Source organism: Pogoniulus pusillus, chromosome 9, assembly GCF_015220805.1.
Source record: "Pogoniulus pusillus isolate bPogPus1 chromosome 9, bPogPus1.pri, whole genome shotgun sequence".
NCBI classification, from domain to species: Eukaryota; Metazoa; Chordata; class Aves; order Piciformes; family Lybiidae; genus Pogoniulus; species Pogoniulus pusillus.
In genome coordinates, this window is record NC_087272.1 from 29,551,808 (window position 1) to 29,577,350 (window position 25,543).

General features: G+C 46.6%; 1 protein-coding gene across 6 annotated transcripts in view; it reads left to right on the forward strand.

Annotated features, from left to right (window-relative positions):
- Positions 1-7,267: 7,267 nt before the first annotated feature.
- The window catches only part of RBPJ (recombination signal binding protein for immunoglobulin kappa J region), a 57,871-nt gene continuing 39,595 nt past the window's right edge, over positions 7,268-25,543 (forward strand). For 3 of the 6 annotated variants that reach the window (XM_064149097.1, XM_064149101.1, XM_064149099.1), the window contains exon 1: positions 7,477-8,380. In XM_064149097.1, coding sequence (XP_064005167.1) covers positions 8,277-8,380 — 104 coding nt within the window. In that variant the 5' untranslated portion in view covers positions 7,477-8,276. Of the gene's footprint in view, positions 7,292-7,338; positions 8,381-25,543 lie in introns of those variants that run through there. The other 3 variants (XM_064149098.1, XM_064149100.1, XM_064149102.1) reach the window with 3 other exon arrangements.

Genomic DNA, 25,543 nt, shown 5'->3' on the forward strand with positions numbered 1-25,543 from the left:
TTTCTCATAATCTGACATTTAGAAATTTCATCCCAGACCTGAGAAATGACCTCATGTCATTTGCTGAGACCAGCTGCAGATTTAACAAGCTCTCATCTCTGGAAGAAAAGACAACACTAGGAAATCCCTGTTCACCTCTAGTGTCAAACCACTTCATGTTCATCACCCACCAGGGCTGTGCCAGGTGAAAAACATTTGAGTTTCTCTTTATGTGGCATTCCATGAAAATTATTGTTCAGTCTGCATTCCTTCCAGACCTTGCTGTTCTTTATTCCTACTTGCACTACCTCGAAGGACAAACACTTACATAGAAGCAGCTTCACTTTCTTGACTAATCCCATCAGTTTTAATGAGTCTAATCGCATGAGTAAAATTATGCATGTGCTTAGCTCCTGGCAAGGTCAGTGCCAGTAATGAGCAGGAACAGAGAGAGTGAAGCCAGGAGTACCAAGAGTGGCTGCTATCTGGAGTTCTCAAAACAAGATACAGCTGTCTGGAACATGAAAAATGAGATGTTGCTTGATGGGATTAGAGAAGAGAGTGTGAATTCTGAACCAGGACTGATGATAAATTTGTAATTAATTAGCATCCAATACTTGTCTGCAGTTACTTCCATCACAGTTGTAAGCTCATTACTTTAGTTATGACTTATCTGTTCATCCATTCATTTATACAAAGCTCATCAATATGATAGCCAAGCACTAATGAATTTTAGCGTTAAAAGGTCACCTGTAATCCCCAAGAGGGAAAAAATTCAAGAGGTTATTTTATTCACAGGTGTCAGCCACCCAGGATCTGAGCAACAAAATGTTCTCAGGCAATTTAGATGGAATTTATTTTCATTAATTACTGACAAAAATAGCCTTTCTTTTTTTTTTTTTTTCAAGAAAATGGGCTAGAGAACAAGAGAGGTTCAAAATGAGAGTGGTGTAAAAGTTAGACTAAGTCCACTACATTTGTGCAACAGTTGTTGACAAAAGGAATCATCCCAATAGGTATCAGCATGGCAGCATTACAAAGTAATCACTTTTGGGGGACTGAAAAATCATCTGTTTCAGAAGTGTGTAACTTACTCAACGTTTGCAGTAAAGCAACAGCCCCAAACCAAGTATTGTCTGCATAGTCTGAGTCCAGGGACAGTCTCTACAAATGACACAAAATCAGTTTAACTTCTTTGTGCAGGACCAATATGAGGCTTGGATAAATTCTCTCAACAGTGTTGGCATGGTGCCTAGCTTTGTACCTGATGGGAAGCCATTGATTTCCTGACTTCTCTCTCTGGCCACAGCTAGGGAAATTCCTGTGTGCACTACCTGGGTGTAGAATTTCTGTCTTTGTGGCTTCCCACTCAACATCACGAGCAGTTGTGACTGGGACCTGGCCTCTCCTAGCATATAGTAAAGTGAGTTGGTTTATGTCAAACAGGATTTCAGTGGTAGTTTTGTCAAGGGGTTTGTGGTCTTCAGAGTTGGCTGCTGAGCTTCCTTGCACCTTGTTGCAGTTAGTCTGAATTCCTTAAGCACTATATCCAGCAGAAAAACACATGTATAATCCAGAGTCTGGGATTCTCTTGTGTTTCATTGAACCAAAACAGTTCTCATTCTTTAGGGGCTTTTCAAAACCCACATTTTATTTGCCAGCAAAGGTGGAGTGTGTCAGCATGTGTTTGCTCAAAAAGCCTCCTGAATGGGAGAGCAGAGCAGCTGAAAAAGTCAGCTCTGACTCAGCCATTGCATCACAGCTTGGGTGTGAGCACATCTCAGCAGTGTGGACGGTGAACTGATGCACATGAGGATAGCTGCACTGCCACAGAGCTTCGGGGTGGTCTTTCCCTGCACTTAGGTAGCTGTGCTCAGCTGCTTCAGAACTGTGGCACTGCACATTCAATCTGTATTTAGATATGAATTAAATCATACATGACTTTATTAAAATATAAGGTGTCCCTGCCCATGGTAGAAGGGCTGGAACTAGATGATCTTTTAAAGTCCCTTCCAACCAAAGCATTCTCTGATTCCATGAAAACAGCCAGATCATAATCTTTAAATCTTCCTCTTGCTTTGTTAATAACTTGTGATAATTCACAATTTGACTTCAGTCTTTCCTGCCCTCTTGATTTCACTGATTTCCTTTGGTGTACTCTGCTGAGTCAGTCCCACAGGGAGCAGATGGGCTGAGGAGAAGCTGTGTCTTCTCTAGCATGTTTGGAAATGTGGAGATTTTGACACAGTTTATCCTGCTGTACTCCTTGTCAGCAGTGGCTCTGCAATGCTGCATCCTGTGGTTTGACCTTGAAACTGATTTGATGGGTACTCAAGCCGACCATAGCACGAGGTCAAGGTGGCGTGGGAGCACAAAGGCAGCCTGCGGAGCCTCCACGGCACTGCTGTCTGCAGTGGTGAACATGGGGCGCAGAGCCCGGAGGTGCCTGCTGGGTGTTGGGTAGGTTTGTCCAGTGCATCTCACTCTCCAGCTGATTCATAGGCACACTGAAGGCTGGTGACACTTGTGGGCATGCCCTAGGGATGAGGAGGCTCATGGCAGCAGCACCACTGCAGAAGAAGGCTGAGAGTGGAGAGCAAGGCTAAGGAGACAACCCAGTGCCACACTTGACTGTTGGACAGGCACTGTGTGGAGGCATGGGGAGCAGTGCTGTGCAGGGGCTGAGCCCAGTTATAGCAAAGGGCAATTAGCATGCAGACAGAAAGAAAGACTCACCTCATGGAAAATCAATAAGGGTACTTTCTGCTATTAGGTGAGGAGCAAAGTGTCTCGGCAGTGTGATCCAGAAAAGCATTGAAAAAGGAGAGGTTACAGAAATCAGTCATCAGGCCCTTCACACTGTTAACCTACACAACCACGATGCTATTGCTGTTAACCTCATCTTCCCTCCCTCTCTTCCTTCCTATTTGCTGCACTCACTGCCTGCATCTTGCCTTTACACCATGAAAATGCTCTGAGGAGGGACTGCACTGGTGTGCCAGGCACACTGGGTTGAGACCCCAGCACAGTTCTAGCCATTGGGAATCACCACACCAAGGCATACCTGAGCCCTAACTGGCACAAAGATGCAGATTCAAGTTTTCCTTCTCACTGCTTCCACCTCAAGCAGTAGAGGCACTTTGACACCCAGCTGTCCATCCAGAAGCTGGAGTGACAACTCTAGCTGGCACACGCACCCAGAGTCAGATGTGAGATACCTTCTGTGGGCAACTGCCTGTTTATTTTCTTTCCTAGACCTGTGGTTAAACCACACGGAACATCCTGTACTGATAACATTCCAGCTGGGCTGTCTCACAGTATCTGCTGCTAGAATGTGTGATTTATACTAGCAGATACGAAGTGCAACACCTCCAGACAGACCTGCTGTGTCTGATGGAGATGCAGATAGCCCTGTGGTTCTGCTACCTACCATGCCTCTCAAGGGCGCTGGGTTTCAGATAGGATTTTCCATGAGATGCTGTGATGCACTTAGGTGAGAAGGGAACTCCTGTCCCCTTGCCTGTCCCTAACATGTTTACACTAAGCATGTAAGAGAAGTGCAGTGCTCCTGCACAAACGGGTGCAGGGCTATTGTCTTCTTGCCTCTCTCCAAGCAGTGAGGCAGCTGCCAAGCCAGAAGCCGGCCAGCAGGTCAGCTAGTGATGTGCCTGAAGGACTGAGCTTAGGCAGAGCCCAGAGAAGAAGGCTTGCTCTGAACTGGTTGAACAAGCTGTTGAAACCTTCAACCTGGTTATCACAGCTTGCATTCAGTGCTCCCTGTTCACAGCTACCCTTCTGCTCTGGAGCTGGCGGCTTGAGTGCTGTGGCCAGCAGCTCCTTCAGTGCCAAAAGATCTCTCTGTTCAGATCAAGGGCCTGGTGCCAAACGACTCCATAGGCTCTCACTAGATTTCCTGTCTTTTCTCCTCTCTCCACCCCAAGTAAGACCCGGAGAGGATGTAGGAGCCCCATGAATTCCCCAACAAAGCTGCTGGCACCCAGATAGCTTGGACAAGCAGACCTGTCTCTCTCCACATCCACTGCTGTTGGTGGATTATAAGTAGGAGGTGGGTCTGTGTCCCTGGTTACCAGCCGCTGCAAAATGGATTTGCTTCTCCAACAGCCTTCCATTTGCAGAGGTGGCTGATGGTTCTGAGGGCCTGGCTGGAGCCACCCAGCAGAGCCATCCTCTTGGAGAAGACAGAAGCCCAGCGCTTGTTGAACCCATACCCTTCAATGGTGCTTCCAAGCCAAGTTTCTCACATCACCTCTAAAGCACTGAGGCTGGCTCAGAGACCTTTCCCCAGGCTCAGCAGGGCTCAAATCCAGCTCTCAAGATGCAGATAGCAACGCACCTTGTACTAACACTTGTTTGTCCACCTCTGCTCTGGAGGCCTTGACAATTGCTACAGACCAGAAAGTGGGGCTCAGTACCCCCAGGTACTGGAGGCTTTCAGTGTCTAGTAAAGCCAACTGGAATTCTTACACTCTGTGAAATACAAACTTTGAGCAGCGAGAAGAAAATCCAAAGCGTGAACAGTATTAAAAAGCCTTCTGTGGTTTTATTCTCTTTCCTTCCACCAGCTGCTCACATCAGTCCAGGCTATTGTTTTTGCCTTGAATGGCACCCCTGCCCTTTTGAACTGCAGAGTGTTTATCATCAGAAAGGGGAAAAAAATAATTCAGTGGCTATTTGTTTGATAAGGTACCTCTGTCAGTGACGGAAAGGACTACAATAGCTAATTATTAATTCTTTGAATGAATATACCTGCTCCAGCACCAGATTAATCTGGTTATTAATCAGAATGACTTTGCTCTAAAGGTTGAGTCCAGACCCTGCAGCTTACTGTGTGGTGTATTTTTAGCTTTTCCAGCTTGACTCAAAACACATCAGAAAGAGGGGCCTCAGAAAATGGCCACCTCCAGACAGTCCATGGCAGATATCCAGAGCCCATTCCTAACAGCACAGAGCTAGCAGGGGCTGAGCTCATCCTTCAGCCTTGAGAGGGTAAGAGAGAGAAGATGGCTTTAGGAAGAGATTTCCGAAGGGATTATGAGCTGCTCTCTGCAAACAATGCAGAGGATTTCCAGTGTGATTGTGCTCTGCCGAGAACTGTGCCCACGAGGGAGCCAACCAAAGGCCACTCACTTCTAACAGAGAGGGGGAAATGGCCATGGGGAAAGTCCCTTCATGGCAGCAAACAATAGCTGCTTGTACAGTCAGTAGAACTACAGCAAACTCTGCTGTCAAGCAGCCTCTTAAAACACGGTTTTAGTGGGCTGAGCTGTTATTCATTGAACGAGGACTAGCAGCAGAGAGTGCAGGTGGCATACTCCTGGGAATACTGGAAAGGCATCTTTAGTCTCGATTTAGGGGACAGCCAAAGTACAGAGAGAAGGAATGAAAGCTACATGAGGTTTGGAAGCTCTTCAGATCTTTCAATCCGTGTTGCATTTCTGCTTGGAATAAGGGTGACACATTATACCAAAGGCATGGAAGCTGAACAAACAGGGCAGATCTCTCAGTCTAAAAGGATTACTTTTCAAACAGAGTCTGATAGCCAACCAGACTCTCACCTTTAAATGAGTGTTCTTAAATGAACCCAAAATTCATCTTCTTTTTCTCATTAGGTCAAAATTTTGGAGCACATCCAGGTGACGTAATTTTGCAGGTACCTTCTGCTCCCATTCAGCCCCCTCTGTCTGAGCTGTTGCAAGGTTTGCTTTCCTGTTTGGAGTCTCAGCACACTCAACAATTTTTCTTTGGTAAATAGCTGTTACCTTACATATTTTCATTGCAGATAACAAGAAAACTATGCAAGCATGTTTTTAATTTAAAAGTGTTTTTAAAAAAAGGGATATTAACCCTTCTGTGCAAGAAACCCAGCAGGTCTCTGGGACAGCTGTGCCTCTGGACCCCAGACTCCTACTGTTAGGAAGACTGCAGATTTTCTAACATGCCTACAGATCCTACTGTTAGTTTTCACTCACTGTATGAAAAAAAATGTCGTTTCCCACTGGCTTCCAAGCTTTATGTGAATTAACCTTTACATTGGACAAATAGGAATGGTCCAGAAGTGTTTGGTCTGTGCTACCTGACAAAGCCACTCAAGAGATGACACATGCTACCTCCAGGTGTGGCATTTCCTTACAGCTCTCGGAAGAAACAAGTTGCTCAATAGTTGTCAATTTGGTTTGTCTGTAGTAGGTGCTTTGGACAGAGCAGGTACACCACGTACTGACAAACTTTCCACAAAAGCTCTTAACTCCTCAGAAAGCAGTAATTTCGCAGGATCACAGAATTCTTTTGGTTGGAAAAAGACCTTTAAGATCATTGATCCAAACCATTCTCTGCCAGGTCTGGGGCTAAACCGTGTCCCTCAGTACATGTGTCTCTTTTGAACATCTCCAGGGATGTTCATTCAGCCACCTCCACGGGCAGCCTGTTCCAGTCTCTCAGAACCCTTTCAGGGAAAAAGTTTTTTCTCATGTCCAACCTTAAACCTCCTCTAGTACAACCGAAGGCCATTTCCTTCATCCTCTCTCTTGTTCCTGGGGAGACCAACCGCCATCGCTGCAACCTCCTTGCAGGGATTTGTAGAGAGCGTCAAGGTCTCCCCTCAGCCTCCTCTTCTCCAGACTAAACAACCTCAGTTCCCTCCACCCAGTTCTCAGACGCTCCCCCACTTTTGTTGACCTTCTCTGGGCACACTCCAGCCCCTCAATGCCATTCTTTGCATGTGAGCCCCAAAACTGACCCTAGGACGCCACGGTCCGGCCTTGCCAATGCCGAACACCGGGGACAATCCCTGCCCTGTCCCGTTCCCGCTGTCCGCATCATGCTGACACACACGGGGCTGCAAAACGGCTCCACCTCCCCGGCGCACCCCAGTGCCCGCCGCGGCCTCGGCCGCTAACAAGACCCCGCGTCTCGTAGAGGTGTCCGCGGCCAGGCCTGGGAGGCGGCGGCGACAGCGCGTGCCGGGCCCGCGGGCAGCACGAGGCGAGCAGCCCCACGCACGCTTCTGCACGGAGGGAGCAGGGAGGGTCCCCCCGGCCGGCGCCGCTCCCCGCCGGCAGCGGGCCCGGGGCGGGCGGGCGCAGGAGTCCCCGGCAGGGCTCTCGCGAGAGCTGCCCCCACCGCCGGCTCGGGCCCGGCTCTCGCGAGCGCCGCGCGGTTCCCACGCCCGGGCTGTTGTGTCTGCGGGGCGCGTGTGCGGGCGCGCACGCGCGGGGCGGGCGCCGGGGCCGCCGCTCTCGCGAGAGTTGGAGTTTGGCGAGAGTTTGTGGAAGATGGCGCCTGTTGTGACAGGGTAAGTGCGGGGGGTGCGCGCCGCCGCGCCGCCGGCCGCCCGCTCCGAGGCGCACCGGCCTGCCGGCCCAGCGCCTCCTCACCCTCGGCGCCTCTGTCGCCGCGCCGGGGAAGCGGAGGCTGGCCTCCAGACGGCCCGGCCGCCGGCCCCGGGACGCAAGCCCCGGGGGGCTGGGGTCTCCCCCAGTTAGGCACACGAGAGGAGGCCCCCGCGCACCGGGTGACGGCCGGCGAACGGCCGGGCATTGCGGCGGCTCCCCCGACGCGGAGGTACCGTTAGGATAGGGCGCTTCCCTTGCTCCCCTTGTGCCTGGCACGGGCTGAGGTGCAGAGACTCGGTGTAGGGTCCGTGTTCATCCCGGCTGCTGCGGGAGGGTCCCCCTCTATGGGCTTCCCGGAGAGCGGCGGAGCCCAGCCTGGAGGAGTCGCGTGGCTGGCGCTGGCCGATCTTTTCCTCTGTCGCCTGCGGTCACTTCGCCACAGGAACAGGACCCCCGGGCTCCCTTGCCCGCAGACCGGGATCGCACGGACAAAGGCTTTTTGCTGTTGTGGCTAGGGGTGTTTTGGGCGCAGCGCTTCTGCCCGGTCTCAGCCCTACTGCCACGGCTGGAGCGCTCGGAGTCCTCGGTACGGGCTGCGAGCGGAGCGGCTGCGTCCCTGCACGCCGCACCGGACCGCGGCGGTCCGCAGGCTCTCCAGACCCGCGGACAGGGCACCCGTTCTGGCAGGCTGGGGGACTGGGGATTCCGTGCTCCCTTTCCTTCATACCGTGCTTGGAGCTGGTCTGAGCCTCAGCTGCACTCCTCCAGGTTCTGCGCTGCAGGCTAGCAGCCCCCGAGCCCCACTAAGCCCCGCTGGAGAGCAGTGAATGATAGGGAATAGGTGCCATCCCTTTGGCCTCGCTCAACACACTTAGTCACGGCCAGTCAGCCAGCTGCAGCGTGTGTCACCGCAGCGATTGACACCTTGCTGGCCACCTACAGCTGATGAGGAGCAGCAGCCCCACCGCTGGCACACAGCACGCAGGCTCACCTGCAGCGCTGCAGTGCCCGTCGCCACCCTCGCCACGGCTTGGAGTCTGCTGCTTCTTGTAAGTGCCCTGCCCTTCGTTTCGGACACTGAGCACAGGCGGCCCCCGCGCTGTGCGGAGGGCACAGCCGAGAACAGGCAGAACGGGTCATTTGTGTACTCCACCTGCTTGCTCCTAAGGCAGCCCTGCTTGGTGGAGGTACTGCTTTGTTTTTCTGAAGCCTGGACCTTGTTTTATGATTTCACAGCGTGTCTGTGACCTTCTGTCTTCCCTGTGGGATTACATTGTCTGCAGCATGGGCTCTGTGGTTAGAGAGCAACAGCCTGCTTGGGGGTGGGGTGGAGTTGGTGGTTGATGCTTTTGTTCTCGTGAAGAAGGTAGCATTATGGTATTTTGTTGTTTCGTTTGGCTGCAGTGGTGTTCCCAATTCCTTGCTCTTGTTTTTTGAGAACTAAATCGAAGCTTTTGCTTGATTTCTCTCCTGATAAAGGCAATTTTGTGGCTCATACACGTTTTCTCAATTAAATGTTCTTTAGGGAAGCTTGTCTTGTTTGTTATGGTTCCTGGAGTGTACTCTTTTAGAGGTTAGAGTTTAAAGAAGGGAACAAAGGCTTTTAAAGTTTGATATAGGCAGCAGTCTGGGCTCCAGCTTTTCCACGTTTCTGTTAGTTTACTCATCTGAATATTTAGGCTCAGTTTCCTTTTGTTTATTGATTATTACAGCTATGTCTGAAATGTTCTCATGCTTGTGACATGACTTTTATCCTTCCTGGAGATCTGTTAAAATGTTGACAATGGCAGCTGCGGGTTATTTATTTTTTAAGAAACAAATGATCAAATCATTGAAGGATTCTAATGCTGAATTTATTCTTCAGAACCTGTGAGTCAAATAATTATCTGAAAAATTTGGTTTGTTTTCTAGTTTTTAAAATAGTTTTGGCATTGATAAAATGAAGTCTGTTAACTTTGGTTAATGTTATGGATTACGTTTAGGAGCCTACATTTGTATGACTTGTTTTTGGAGTAATTCACTGCTGTGTTGTCTGTATTAGGACTAAAAATGGATGGAACTACAGTATCTGTTTTTTTTTTTCCAAATGCTCAGTAAAAGTGGTTTACTTCATCAACTGTTCTGTAAAAGCTGACTTGCACAGGAGGAAAGTGCTTGGAATGAAAAATCAGTGGCTGAGGGGTGTTGTACCCCAGCACCATGGTGTGTTCTAAGGGCAACTTTCAGTCCTTGTGGTGCTCCAGCTTGGAACTGGAGCATGGGGCTTTCCTGCAGCCAGTGTAAGCCGAATGTGACAGCACAGCTCTTTTCCCTGTGACAACAGTAAATGGGGGTGCAGAGGGTTACGTTGTATTGGAATGGAACAGCAGGAGCTTACTGCAGCAGGTTTAGAGACAGGCAGGGTATGTGCCTGTTTCTTGCTGGCAGCATGTGGAACACTCCTGCTGCTGGTATCCCAAGGAAGATGTGGATCGGGCTGTTTGTGTGTGCACTGTGGCTGACCTTCAGTTGCACCGAAGCAGAACTGGATGTGATGAGGACATACACAGAGATCTGAAAATGAGTTGCTGTTTGAGCTGCTATTTAAAATGAAGTGGATAATTTATGGCTGGGGTAATAGGATAGTATTTTGGGGTTTTGTGGAGTATTTTTGGTTTTGCTTGTGAATGATTTAGGGACACTCATTGTTTAAGATCACAGAAATATTGAAGTTAGTGTCTTGCAGTAGTGGAAAGGAGACTGTGCTGTGCTGAGCTGTTAAGTGAGGCATCTGCGTGGAGAGAGGAATATGCTAAGAACAGACGTGGGAGATAGATACCAGATAGGAACTGTTTCTGGTTGATGTCAAGGAGTTAATGCTTGAATTGGCATCCTGGCCCTGGATAAAGTGAAGAGGAATGGAAAGGGATGCAGGACAGGAACCTATTAAATGACGCAATGGTATAGGTGAATGAGGAGGGTCCATTAGGAGGACGTGCAGAACTATTAGAGTGATAAGAGATCAGCAGGGAGAACATGTCCAGAAAAGGAGCACTGCTGGATGTCCTGGTGATGGACAGGCTTAGGGAGACAAGAGCTGCACACAGGTTCTGAGCCTCACCGTGGGTTTGGGCTGCTAGAATGGTTTCAGGGAGGCTCCAGGGCTAGAAGAGATAGTACAGATCAGAGGAGTGGAATTCAAGGATGGGACGTTCAGGCTACAGTTTTTGCTGTTGCTAGAGCTTTTAGCAGTGTGCTTGTTAAGATTTGAGTAACAGTGTAAGTGTGGCTGTTGTATTTTGTGTGTATGCACATGGTGACTGTCACACGTTGGAGAAACTAGTTTACAACCCAGTGAGTAGATGGGTTTGTGTGACTAACACTTAAATCCACATTAAGGAGCATGTCAGTGTCTCTAGCCTGGCTGTTGGGAAATCTTTGTCAGCACTGTATTCTGAAGGGAGTCTCCCGAGCTGCTGGCAGATCTCTTTTAACCTTTGGTAGTGAAAGAGGAGCAATTTTACAAAGTTAAGCTCTTGATTTGGGTTTAATTTGCTTCCATTGTATTAAGTAGTTCTTTGCCATTTCAGCTTATAGTGGTTTATAGGGAACACAAAAAAATCTTTGAAAACAATAGGTTTATAGCCTGATTTCTGCAGAGCTAATCTGTGGGCAGTTTTACTAGGCATAACATGTGTGCTTTTAGTGCTGGTTGAAAGGCAATGTCCTTGGCTGCTATCTCTGCAGAGATAACTCTCCTTCAAGTGTGCTGCCCCACACTCAGAGTGCAACACAGGGCTGGTGAGGGACAGACGGTTTCTTTCTGCGGGCTTGCTAATTTTCATTCTGCAGCAATAACTCCTTCTAGGGTGGTTTTTCATTATTCTGCAGCCTATAGCTGCTCATAAAGTGTAAAAAAATTAACCTATGGTGCCTTCAGTGGACAAGACTTAGGGAAAAGGATTTATGGCTAGTTAGTAATTTTTGGTGAAGGATCCAGCTAAGGTGCAGTATATTCCTACTCTACAGGAGTTTTTCTACTCCGAGAAACTATCATTTGAGATTTGTATCACATATCTTTAATACAAACAAGTCATCTGCTTTCCACAGTGCATTTGAGCCTCTCCTGGGACTGAAGAATGTAGTTTCTGCAAAACATTAATTTCACATTTGGAGAGCAAATCACGCCAGCAGGATGTTAAAGTCTCAGGACAACTTTGTTCTGTTTGTGATACTTGCCATCCTGAATCCTTTGGATGTTAGCTGCAAGCATGCTATTGACTGGCCTGTATGGACTGCAGTGTACTGAATCACTGCCTCCCAAGATGTTGCACAGGGAAGTGGATTTAAGTTTATTTTAATTTGTGTTGTTGCAGTATTTTAAAAAACGGAGCAGTGGCAACGCCTGCCTGCATCTAAAGAGTTGTGTAGCTTTTCCTGTGTATTTAGGTGGTGAAGAGGAAAAGGTGAACATTACCAGCTTTGTCAGAGCAAAACTGAATCTGCTTTTTGAATCTATAGCATTTGAAGGTGTGAAATTTTGTTCTTCACCTTACTGAACTTTAATTATTTTCGTGGATACAGTAGTGTTCTCTTGTTGCACACTTCTCATGCTTGTCTTGGACTTAGTCACAGTAATAGCTCAGATGAAGTAAGGCAAGGAAGCAATAAGGCATTGTGGTTATCTCATTCTGATGTGAAAACTCAAAAGGAAAGAGCCAATACATTTCTTAGAAGATTATTAATAGAAAGTAGCAATTTCCATATCATTATATTCATACTGAGTCTTGGAAAAGTAAGTGCTAAACTTAGAGGTTGACTTTATCTCATTTCCTGGGGTTCCACTTATGTTGTGGTGCTCTCTACTCATATTTCACGCCTCTGTGTGTTTTGTGGTTGCTATGTCTTTAAAAAACACACACACACAAAAACAACAAACCAAACCAACTTGAAAATGCCTTTTGCAGCTAAAGAAACTCTTTTCTCGCCTGTTGCTATGTGACATCACAGGCCCCTTTCCAGAGCCTGTACCTGCTATTTAAAATAATTTTCTGGAAACACCTCATACTCTTCAGCTGGAGTTTAGCTGCCCAGATGGTGATAAAGGACCTTGTCTCTTCATGCTCTTCTGCTTGCCAATGCGTAAACTACCTGTGTGCAGGGAGGAAAGTTTTCTACCAAGAAAGAAGTTTGGGACTTCAGTATCTGCATGTTGTAGTTTTACGTCCTCCAACTACTTTGCAAGGATGATCGCTATTTTTGTGTCTCACTCAGTAAAGTTTTTGTACTTAGAGAAACTGACCTGATGAGTGCAGTTTTACTGCAAGATGTAATTGCTGTGTTTTGCTATTTTGGCCAGTTAGATTATTTGATAAATGCCATGCTTCAGGGGCCTGACTTGTTCTTTCTAAAGCAGTCTGAGCTTTGCAGTCAGCAGCAGATGAGCTTGTGAGACCCTTCTCTGAACTTGTTTTTTTACATAGGCAACTCTCCAAAACGTTTCTGTAATTAAAGTTGAGTTAATTTTGTTGCTTCATTTGGAAGACATGAATACATTGAGATGATTGCTAGGGTATAATTTTTCCTTACTTGCCTCTTATTCAGGACTAAGAACTATCTCCTTTCTACTGTAACTGCATTGATAACTTGTCTGAGGTGCCATTTCATCATGTACTCAAAATCTAGAACGTTGCTTCTAAGAGCAGGTGGTCACTTCTGGCTGCTCTGCAGATGACACCTGCTTCATTTTTTTGCTTCTGGTAGGTTCTGTTCAAGGCTACATCTTGCAGTGGGTCCTTTCCTTTAGGAGTGCAGGCAAGGGTAGACATTTTTCTCTGTGTGCCAGAAAGAAGTCTTTCTGATGGTATTCTTGATAACGTTGCATAGTCTTTAGAACTTCTCATCTGCACTTGCTTTTTTCAGAGCTATGCTTGTGGCATGTTTCCAGTCAGTGGAGCTTGCAGAGATTACTAGGAAACTTGGTATCAAAATGAAACTCGATCAGGCAGCCGTGAGATTGGAAGTTTTCACAGCCTCAGAGGGGGAAGTGAGTTGTGTACAATACTGCTCCAGAATCTTTGCTGGAGCAGAGAAATGGCACGGAGTAGAAAATACTCTCCAAGCAACGTCCTACTTCCCCTTTCCTGGCAGCTTGTGCTTGAACTCTCAGTTTAGCTTTGCCTGGGAGCAGTGGCAGAGGCCCTTGCAGGCAGGGTTTCTTTTGCAAGTGTGGATCAGCAATTCCCAGTGTAAAAAACACAGCTTAACTTGTTTGCTTTTTGGGAGAATTTGTGACATCAAGCTTTTATCAGTTGTTGATAGTGCCTGGGGGGTGTCTCTGATACGGGTTACTGCTTTCGCCAGTGCTCTTACGTAAAGGGGACTTCAGAATGAAGGTCTAGAGACCCCCAGGTGCTTGTGCCCATTCTGAACACATGCCACTGCAGAGGAGTTCCAAGGCCTGGCTTTACAGGGTAAATGCCAATGGAACCCCTTCAGTTACTGTGTTGCTGCTGTCACTGTGTGAAAGCCTTCGTGCCATTTGTCAGACACTGAGCCTGTGGGGAGGTGGGAGCAGAGTTGCTGCCTTGGCTTGGGTTCCTGTTGTTCTCTGTGGTTGTGGGCCCTGGACTGCTCAGAGCTTGCTGGGTTTTCACAGGTGCCATCAGGTCTTCTCTCTCTGTTGCCATTCTGAGAGGTGGTCAGGAGACACCAGGCTTCTTGGGTTTTTAATCTGCCTAGCAGAAAGGTGGAGTCAGAAAGAGTTTGTGACGGTGTTCGTAATTGCTGTGTTTTGGTAACACTGAGGAGCATTCAAGCAGACTCTAAAGAAATGCTGCTCCTGTGTAACTAAGACTGAAGAGCAGCAGATGGGGCATGAGTGTTGGATTCATGTGGCACAAAGGCAAATGAAGTGATGCTGCTGCCTGCTGTAGCCATATCTCTCTGCTGCTGGAGAAGATAACCTAGGTATGCATTTATTTTTAAAATTCAAAGTGTTTTACTACTTCCCAAAGCAACCAGCTCTGACTGCAGCAGTGAGTGGCAGGCCTCAGAAAAGCAAAAGCTGTATTGTAAAGCTGATGTTACTCTGCATGGCTGTGTTTCTTTTCATGCTTTCTTAGCTTGGTAGTAGATACACGGTGATGAGTAGTAAAATCCTTAGTAGTGTAATGGCTTCCAGAAGGAAGGGGGATTGAGCAAAATTATTCTGAACGTAGCTTTTCTGTCCAAGTATATTTCTGGCCAAATTTTTTTCTTCTGCTGTTCAGCACTTCTGTGCCAGCACTGAGTCCTGGGATGGTCTTGATTTGGTTATTTTTCTCTCTCTTTTTTTAATATTCAATTTTTATTTTTAGTATTGCGTGATTGGTGTTAGTTTGTTTTATTCACATGTGCATTACAAGTCTCTCATTAAAGAGCTATACAGAGCAGTTAATTAAAACAAATATTTGAGATCAAACTTCTTTGGAAGTGACTTGTAGGATGCTTGATACACTGGGACAAATTCCCGGTGCATCAGGTGTACTCCTGGTACAAGGTTAGTACCTTGAATCCTTCTCACAATGCAAAGGTCTGAGTGACCTTCAGGTAAGTAGTGGCTTCCCATGCTGATTGTTCTGCTGAGGTGGTGGAAGTGAATGTGCCTCTGTCTGCAAGAGTGATTGAAGAGTGTATAGTGTGGAGACAGAGATGAGGGAGTTCTCTAGAGCTTCTTCATTCCTGTTTGCAGAGGGCAAAACACCTGCATTTCACAACAGTCAGCAGGCAAAACAGAGGAGCTGTTGTGAAACAAGATTTCTAAAAGGCCTTTTGGGGGAATTTTATTCATAATTAGCTTCCTGAAGTGATAAATCATCCTTCAAATCGTAGCAGAGGAAAAGTGGACCAGGCTTTTACAGTCACTTGCAAATCATAGAAGGTTGGAAAAGACCTTCAAGATTGAGTCCGACTGTAACCCAGCCACCACAACCACTTAAGTATATCCTAAAGTGCCACATTTACACACTTCTTGAACACTTCCAGGGATGGCTACTCCAGACAATGTGTCTGCCAGCTCTTCACTTGGACCCTTTCAGCTGTGAGGATCATCCTCTAGCTGCTCCTTCAACATGTGTGTCAACCCCATCACTCAGCCTGGTGTCACCTGCAGACTCACTGAGGGTGTGTTCAGTCCTGCTGCCTGTGCCACTGATGAAGATAGTGAACACCACTGGTCCTAGTATGGAACCTGGGGCACACCACTGGTCACTGATCTCCGTCTAGACATTGATTTGTTGACTGCTAATCTCTGGATGTGACCATCTAACCAATTCCTCATCTGCTAAACAGTCAGTTCATCAAATCTGTCTCTCCAATTTATATAGAAGGGTGTTGTGGGGAGATCACAGGATGTCAGGGGTTGGAAGGGACCCAAAGAGATCATCAAGCCCAAGGCCTTACAATGGTCCAAGTAGTTGACATTTGGAGCTCTTCCCTTGTATGCTGTTTAGTCATTCCATTGTGGAATGCCACTAGGATGATCAGGCAGCACTTGCCCTTGGTGAAGCCATGCTGGCCATGTCAAAGCACCTCCCTGTCCTTCATGTGCCATAGCACATCTTCTAAGAGGCTCTGTTCCACCATCTTCTCAGGCACAGAGCAAAGGCTGAAGGTCAGTGGTTTGCAGAGTCCTTCTTTTGCCCTTTTTAACAATAGGTCAAATGTTTCCCTTTATTCAGTCACCAGCGACTTGATGTAACTCTTGAGACTTTAGTAAACAAAAGGTGACCTCAGAAGATGTACTGAAGGTATCTGTCAAGATGGAGTTTGTAGCTAGCTCTTGTGTTAGTGTTTCCTGTACCTAGGCAGAATTGTCATGTGGCAATAACGTACATAGGAAAGAACTCTCTGCATGTAGCTAGGGGTTTTCCAGTGTTCCATCCAGACAGCTTTTCTGGACAAAAATCTCAGTGTTTTCTTTCTGTTGTTCAGTAGCAAGCAGTCAGAGAAGCTATTTGGCCTCACTGCTGTGAGGATCAGAGGCGCCAGTCAGCAGAGTCATGGCACCTCCTGCCTCAGTTCAGACCTGAAAGGTGAGCTCTTCAGTTAGAACAGCTCTTCAGAAAAGCCCCAGAGCAGCTGGCTTCTGCTTGCCAGAAGCTGTTAGGCAGTGATGAGTGCTGCATCTGCAGGGATGAAAGGCTCCTTCCCTCACTGAAAAGTTCTCTATGCTGGCGGTGTGCAGGCTCCAAGTTGTGGATATTGGTGTTTAAGGTACTTCTTTAGCAGAGATTTTCCTGGTGGCACTTTGCATAATTTCTCTGTGTGCAGTGTTCTGCTTCATGTCCTGGTTGTAGGCAATGTCCTTCAGGAGTGGTACTTTCTAATTTTTATTCTTTTAAGATGGAAGATACTATTCCACCAGTATCCAATTGTTGTCCTAACTAATACTGTCTGGAGGTGAGTTGAAAAATCTCTTTCTTCTGCTGCCAGTTGAGATCTTAAAATTTCTACTTCCTTTTGTTATGTACACAACAGAGTGAAATAATCTCGGGGGCTTCATCTTCCTTGGTTGCTTTCGGCCTTGTTCTCTCCTGATTTTTGTGACTCAATTAGTTTCTCTTTTACACCTCTTTATTGTCGTTGTGGAGCAGTACAGCGGAGGAATCCTTCTCCCTTTTCTCTGTGAAGTCTGTGTACAAGCCCTGTTTTTCCCTGTTCCTGGGCACCCTGTTCACTCAGTTTTGTCCAGAGCAGTACTTCAGAGCACCTACCAGCAGTGTTGCTCCTTCCTTTGAATCTCTCATGTGCCTTATTTCCCCCTAGATTTTGCTATCGGTTACCCTGTAAGGCTTGTGGTGTGCTTGAGCACCACCACCACTATCTGCACACTGAAGAAGTCACCACTATCTGCATACTGGAGAAGTCACTGCTTAATGTGATAATCTAACAATTGCATGCTTTAAGTCAAGTCAAACCTTATTTCTTGCTTTTTGGAGCTTGGACTGTGGCCATGACAGTGTCTTTTGATTGTGAGAGGGGATGTCTGATAAGCTGGTTGTCTCCTAACTAAAGAGTTAGGGAGGATTGGAGAAGAAAGAGGACCTTAAGAATTCAAGAACTCCAGATAGCTTGTGTAACAAAAGCCAGAGCATTGATGCGGAGAGGTGAAGAAAATTAACTTCTCTGGAGAAAGCCAAAGAGAGCTTCCAGATGTTAATTGTGTGGAGGCAGGAAATGCGTTTTGAGAGGGATAGAAAGATGACCTGGTGGAGGGTCACTTTCTTTTGCAGGAGTTTCATTGTTCCCTTTCACTGTCCTGCTCTCTTTTGACATGTTTCAGTCCTATTCATCATCATCTTAGAAGTGTATGGGAAGCTCTTACTATTTTGTTATCATTGAGGAACAGAGAAAACTTTGATTGAATTCAGAGACTGCAATCTGTTGTTAGTTGCTCTGTAAGGAATACTGTGAAAGCTGTGAAGAAACAGGACACTGCTTATGAACAGAGCTCATTTCTGGAGCAGCAGAGCTGGGAGGAAAGCTTGTTTCTGCAGTGATGAAAGCAAACAAAAGAAGGCTGCAAGAAGGTTTGGAAAGCTGAATTCTCTAAACAAGGGTTGCCCAAAAGGGCTCTGTGTGTGCAGCTGCACTGCAGGCTGTTGGGTGTGCAGCTTTGCTGGACAACTGGCCTGAAGGTTTGTTGTGCAGAAAACTGCTCTTACTGTAACTGTTCTTCTGGCTTGGCTCAGTGACTGATTACTGACATCAGTTTTGCTTTCCTTGATAGCTTCTCAGAGCCTTAGAGCAGTAGTGTTCATACTGGGATGGTGTGATGTAGGTTAAACCTTGCAGTTTTGTTCAAGTAGTTCTCATCAGAGAAGGAGTCTTCAGCAGTTTGTAGGTTTTGTGAAACACTTCTCATGAAGTTGTCTGCTGTTGTTGTATCACAAAAATAAATGTATTTGATAGGTTAACATCAAGCTGTACCTGGAGCACACGTGGAACTCTGGTGCACCTCTTCCAATATTCAGTCTTGGTTGACTTGGTGGTTAAGCAGCTCCTGGAGCCCTTTGGCAGAAGCCTCCTTCTCCCTGCATTTTACAACAGAATTTAACGAGTCCAACAGGCATGTCCTTTAGGTGTCAGAACTGAATAGTGGTCTCAGTCAATGAGGCTTGATGTATGCAACCTTTCTCTTTTGGTGAAAGAAGCCTTCAAACGTTGAGTCTCACAACATGGATTGTAGTTGGGGAAACAGGAAGCAAACTCTTATGCTTTGTCCCAGGTCTTCATTGTGCCTTCTGTCTGTAGCCTCTTCCTTTTTTCAGCTGCTTTCTTCATTTCTGTCTTGGAAGTCAAAAGTAACTTTATGCTGTTCTTGTAAGAGTTGAGTCATTAATCGACTTCTCCTTTACTAAATAATCTGTAGTGGAATCCACAATGCTTTCTCCTGTGATGTCCACTTGCTTTTGGCATTCTGTCTCAATCCTCTTGATTCCTTACTCCGTTTCCTACAATGTCTGCAGTTGTAGCTCTTTGAATTGTCTTCTTGAGGACTCTGAGTTCCAAGTGTTCTAGGTCCTGGCACTCTCATTCCTGTAAGTAGCCTGTGTTCACCTCTGACGCACACAGCTTGCAGGCTTCAGCTTTTGGGTGGTGTGTGGGCTGAGGGAGCCCTTTTAATGGAGGCTTTGGTGTGTCTGAAAGGATGGGCTGTGCTGGTTTTCATCACAAAACCAGTGAGGGTAATTAAAGCTGTTGAGACTTATCTGTACACCTTGTGTGCTGTGGAGTGTGGTGCCCTGATGGTGTGCACGCCTTAGGTACACGTGTCGCAGGGTTTGTTGCTATGGTCAGCCAGACCTTGAAAGCAGCACAGCTGAGCAGCTGTTGGGTGCCTCTCACAGCATTGCTCATATGGGTAACCAAGGTGTATTTCCTAAAGGACAGTGTGCTTTGAAGTTGCCAAGGTCTGGGGAAGACTGGAAAATCCTTTCACTGGGGGAAAAAAAATGCATGAACCAAACAACACACACACAAAATTCACCACTTCCTCCTCTCCAGAAAACAAAACCAAAATGTGTGTGGGAATCACCTGGATCTGCAGCTTCTTTTTTTTTTTTTTTTTTGTTGCTGTTGTTCTCAGAGGTTAGAAATCTCTGGCAGCAGGACTGTATTGCACAGCACCAAAGCACAAGTGCTTCAGACCCTTGAGTGCAGATAATCTGTTTTCTAACTCTCTTAAATGAGCTTTCTGAAAAGCAAGCACACGAGGAGCAGAAACTCACCCTGCTTTCCCTTGTGGCTTGTAGTTAATTCATTAATGAGCATTTGTGTTAAGAAGCCACACTTGACAGCTGGCTTTCTGTGCACACCTTCAGACAGCTATGCTGTGTCTGAACCATGTCATTTGCAGGCTCTTTGAGTGTCACTTCAAGATGAAGCTGGCTTTGCTGATATGTTGCAACTCCGTTTGAGTTCTGGGCTGTAATGATCTTTCCAGACTGATCATAGTGATGATGTTTTGCATAGCCCTGTTGTATAGTGAAACTCTCCCTTGGTTTCTTCTCTGCTCCACTGGTCTCCAAAGCACAGAGTGCACGTCCTATCCTGCCTACAGCATGCTGGAACCATCTGGGGTCCAGTGACTAATGAAAGCTGTGATCATTCTGGGCAGCAGCATTGGTCTCAGAAATCCCCTGAGTGAAAGACAGTCATACACAGAATGTTCAGGGGAAGCACCAATTGGGCTTGTCTGGTTCTTACTCCTGGTCAGCTGTCCATGAATCCTGCTGTTGGAGATGGACAGAAGGATTGCTGGAGTCTTGGCCCCAGTATGAACAAGCCTGCATCCAGTGGCAGTGGGAGCAGAAGGCCCTGTACCTCTGCAGAGACTGTCTTAGCTCTGCTCTTTTTATCTCACTGTGGCCTCTCGTGCTGTGCAGCAGAAGGGGACTGGAGGGGCTGGATGGGTGGTGGGTTTGGCTTGGGGAGAAGAGTGAGGTCTGGTGTGGAGGAATCATAATCCTCTCTTGGATTTTCTACTGCTGCAAAGACTCTGTCATCTGAAAAACCTTTGGAGATGGGAAAATTAGATTTTTCTTACCTTCATTTGAAAGTTTTTGTCAGATTCTTTACTTTTTGTTTTGGTTTTTTTGGGTGAAGGTCTGATAACATTGAAGGGCTTCTTTGCTTTCCATGTGTTCTTGGCCTTAACTGCAGGGAAGTTGGGCTTTCTGCCCTCAGGAGATTTTCCTGTGTGTATGGAAGAAAAAGAGAAGTGAAAATTACCTCAGGCTTTCAAACCTGCCCCTCACATTTCACTTCTTGCAATCCCCTTCTTGTCACAAGAAGAAGCTCACAGTTCTGCCTCTGTCTCCATAGCAATGCTGTTTGAGCCCATGACAGGTCACTGAGCACAAGGTGTTGGTAACAACCAAAGAACCACTGGGCAGAGAAACAATTTCAATTACACAGTGCTTAGCTTAAAATTGCCAGGTTTTATTAGGCTTTCTTCAAGCCAGTAAACAGAGTCTGATACTTGCTCCAGGAGGTTTATAGTCATCAATAAATTTAGTATGCAACTTGAGGTGGGGGAGTTTGTTTGGAAATCCACTTAAGACCGGGCCCCTGAAATTGCAATTCTTCAGTTAAGCTGCAGTTCATCGTTTGGAGTAGGGAGTTCCTGGGCCCCTCTGCCTGCAGCAGACAGTTGTTTTCTGTATTTCTTATGCCTGGGTGAGCAGCATGCAGAGAACAAATTGCAAGACTTGGAAACTGAGATGCTCCTGTTGTGTCCTGTCTGCCTGAATGTCGTTTGGACAGCACTGATACTTTTCCATAACCGTAGGGGTAATTGAATTACCACAGGATTGGCCCTCCCGGTTTTCTTCCTTTGTTTAGCCTACTCTTTGCATATGCTGTTGTCAAGTAATGGGGTTTGCTGGTCTCTCAAGTTGTTCTGCAAACAACTGAAATGGAGAGCTGCTGCTCCCTATGCATTTGTGACCTGGCTCGCAAGGAGAGCTTACAGGACAATCCCTTCAGCTCCTTCACCCTGATGAACAGAGTGTAGCTGTGGCATGGCTCAGGCATCTGCTTGCTGAGTCCACTTGGCATGTATGGTGACCAGCCCTGAGTCACTCCTAGGGACTGCTTGTCTTACCAGTGACATTGCTGCTCTGGAGATGTCTGTCCACGTGGTCAGAGTTGCTTTGGTTGGAAAACCTCTCTATGGTCATTATTGTCTATCCATAGACCAAGCACCCTCATGGCCATTAAACCTTGTCCCAGAGTGTCATGTCCACATATTTCTTAAACACCTCCAGGAATGGTTAACTCCACCACCTCCCTGGGCTGCCCGTTTCAATGCCTGACCACTCTTACAGGAAAGAAATTGTTCCCTGATCTCCAACCTAAATCCTGCTTGGCACAATTTCAGGCCATTTCCTCCTGTTCTATTACCTGATATTAGGGAGAAGAGACAAATCATCACCTAACTCCAACCTCCTGTCGGAGTTACAGAGAGCAATGAGATCTTCCCTCAGCCTTCTCATCTCCAGACTAAACAACCCCAGTTCCCTCAGCTTCTCCTTAGCCAACCTCTTCTCCAGATCCTTAATCAGCTTTGTTACCCTTCTCTCTCGACCCACTCCAGCATGTCAGTGTCCTTGGAGTGAGTGCCTCAGAACTGAATTCAGTATTCAAGGTGTGGCCCAGTACAGGGGACAATCCCTTCACTGGACATGCTAGACGCACTGTTGCTGATCTAGGCCAGTATACTGGTGGCTTTGTTGGCCACCTGGGCACACACTGACTCTTCTTCAACTGGCTCTCAACCAGCAGTACCAAGTCCTTTACTGCTAGGCAGTTCCTAGCTAGTCTGCCACCAAATCCAGCCTCCAGTTTACATAAGACTCACAGACACTTCACTGTCTTTAAAACCTCCTCTCTTCTTTTTGAGCTGAGCTGGAACAGGTGTGTGGGTTCCAGTTTCTGCAAGGATGGTCGATTGATTTTACAGCACAGGCATTATTCTGTAGCACTAGGGGAGCCCAAAGCAGTGGAGAGGCGTGAGCTGTCAGCAGCATTCTGAGCCAGCTCTAGGGTTGCATTAGTTTGTCCATATTTTCCAGTCTGCCTTCATGCTTTGGAAAAAAGGATTCCATCTCTCTCAAAGGTCAGATTCTAAGCTGCGGCTTCAGATATAGGTCACCCTCTGATTTCCTGTAGAATGACACTTTTTTGTTCCTTTATTTTGGCCACGCAGGCTTCTGCATGTTTTAATTCAAGAGCTCATCTCATCTTTGATTGCTGAGCCTAAGTAATTGCATTTTCTCATGGTTTTCTCATTTTTCTGGGAGATCTCAGCCTGCCCGGTTGGAAGCAGCAATAGACAGAAACTTCTGGAGGGAAATCTCCTCACTGGCAAGCATTTTCCTCATCCTGCAAACCTGGCGGGGATCTGTGGACATCATTTTCAAACCAGTCGAGGTACCCTTGGGACAGTAGTGGCTGTTGCCTGAAATGACTTCCTAAATGTCGTTGTTCAGTGCTCCAGAACAGTTCTGACAGCCTTCTGGCCTAAGCATGCTCTTAAGAAGATGAGGCAATGTTTCTAGAAGAGGCTGGGGCTGAAGTTCAGCAGTTGGAGTCTCTGCAGCCCTGCCTTGGCACATGTGCCATGCAGAAAGATCCTCATACCAACCTGTGCCAGGACAGACACAATTCTGGGAAATAAGTGGTGTGGCTGTTGCAGAGCAAGGTCGTACAGAAGTGAGGTATTGTTGGGTAAAACTTGCCTTCAAAATACTAGTTCCTGAAACATTTAGAATACCCAGGGCCAGCAAAAATTGCCTCAGAAACATTCTTGTTTTCACATTGGCTTCATAGTTTTTAGCACACCTCGTTAAGATGCAGGGAGAAGTTTTGCCAGTGATTTGCATCTACGTGGAGTTTAAACTTGCCAAACCTGAAAAGCAGGCCTCCTTGAATCCAGCATGATTCACACAATTTCCATGTTCAAAAATGGACAATAATTACAGCCTTGCATTTGTGTTCTACAGATTTGTTTTCCCTATGAAAAAGCCCCCCACAAGCTGTCTGGACACCCCAGGAGCATGTGGCACTGACCAAGAGATCTGCAACGTTCCAGTGCCAGAGAAAGGATGATAAGGTGTTGGACTGCTGACATCCCAGACACCTAATCTAATCTCTGCCTGTGGCTGTTGTAAATGTGCTCTGATAAGGAGGAGTAAAAGTGTAGTTTTGGAGTAGCTATTTAATTACCTCATTCAGGGATCATTGTCCCATTTACCACAGCATTTATTCAAAGTGCTATCGCAGCTGGTGATAGGCAGTGTGGAGATTGTGTTTCTCTAGCCATTTGTTTCTAAATATTTGAGCTTTGCAATTAAAACTAGCAATATTTGAGAAGAACTTTTAGCCTGTGTAGTTGGAACAGGAGCATGGTTGCCGTTACACATACCCTGTTTCCCTCTTTTCATAGCCAAATATTTGTTAAATAGGAATAAGAATGTCTTCTCTATGTAGGAGTGCTCTGTAAGTTTATGCAGGGGCTGAAGTATAAATGAACCTCTTAGAAATGTAGAAATGATTTACCTGTGAATCAGTTCAACAACAACAAAATCTCAAGCTTTTAAATCTCTTAGGACATGTGTGTTTCTATTAAAGCACAGGCTTGGAAACTGCAGAGGGAGGAACACTTCGTTTTGCTGTCTAGTTATTTGACTTTAAAGGCTTAACACTGATTTGGTTACATAAAATGCTCCCCAACTGGAGACCTTCAGCACAACCACAGTGAGAAAATGGGTGGTGAAGAATGGCCTCCAGCTGATGTAGCTGTCCTAGAAAGTTGAAAAGGAGCCTTCTAATTTTCCCTCTTTGCTGGGCTGTGTGTTTATTGCTGTTGGTTTTATATTCATGGGCTGGTGTATTCATCAGCTTAATTACAACACAATGTGCTTGAGATGGATTAATTCTGGGACACTGACAGCTCCTTTTGCAACGGCGCCCAGCTAATGCCAGTGTCACCACCTCATTGGGTGATGCAATAGGAAAACAGCTGAAATCTAGGAAACCCTGTCATTTTGTCAGACAGGTTGGTGCCACACACAGCTTTGTTACACAGCGTGTGTAGTCACAGGGTTGTGTTATCATCCTCCTCTGAGGAGGAGGAGAGTTGTGTTTGCCAGCTCAGAAATCACTGTTGGTGCAGAGACCTGCTTATGGACTGATGGCCTGTGCTCAGCTGGTAACACTGACACTGTGTGTGAATCGTTTTGCACATCAGGAACTGGTGTGTGAGCCACAGCTGCACAGCAGTGAGGGCTGATAGCCTGTTCTCAGCTGATAACACACTGTGTGTGAATCATTTTGCTCATCTGGAATTGGTGTATGAGCCACAGCTACGCAGCAGTGAGGACTGAGAGACGGTTCTCAGCTGGTAACACTGACACTGTGTGAATCGTTTGCACATCTGGTATTGGTGTGTGAGCCACAGCTGCACAGTCATGAGGGCTGATAGCCTGTTCCCAGTTGATAGCACTAATCCTATGGTGAATTGTTTTGCACATCTGGTGTCAGTGTATGAGCCACAGATGCACAACCACGAGGGCTGATAGCCTGTTCTGAGCTGGTAACACTGACACTGTGTGAACTGTTTTGCATGTCTGGAGCCAGTGTATGACACACAGTTGCACAGCAGTGAGGGCTGACAACCTGTTCTGTGAGTTGATAACATTGATACTTTGTGTGAATTGTTTTACGCATCTGGAGTCAGTGGACAAGACAGCGCTGCAGAGCAGTGAACTCACAGAACCAGCAATGTCCTTTGTGTGTCAGAAGCTGCTTCCTTTTGTCCTTTCAAAGGGTGTCAGCAGGCTGGGAGCTGGAGGGAGAAAGGGAGTGAGAGAAGAGGGACCAGGCTGATCGTATTGTGTTTAAAAGAAGTACTTCTGCAGTCTGAAATGTTGACTCAAGTGACTGACTGCTGGAGGGAGGAGATGACAGGAATAGTTCCAATTTCCTAAAACTACTTGTAGAAGTATAAAAATATGGTAAAGATTTTTTTAAATGGCTTTGATGGGCTAAGCACTTTATCTGCTATAGCTGTCAGAGCTTACAGTTCCTAAACAAGTTAGGAGAGGGAATGTCTGCGTCAGTTTGGGTTTTGTAGCACACCGTTAAAAGCACGGTGAAGGGCGTGTAAGCTGAAGCTGTGGATGCAG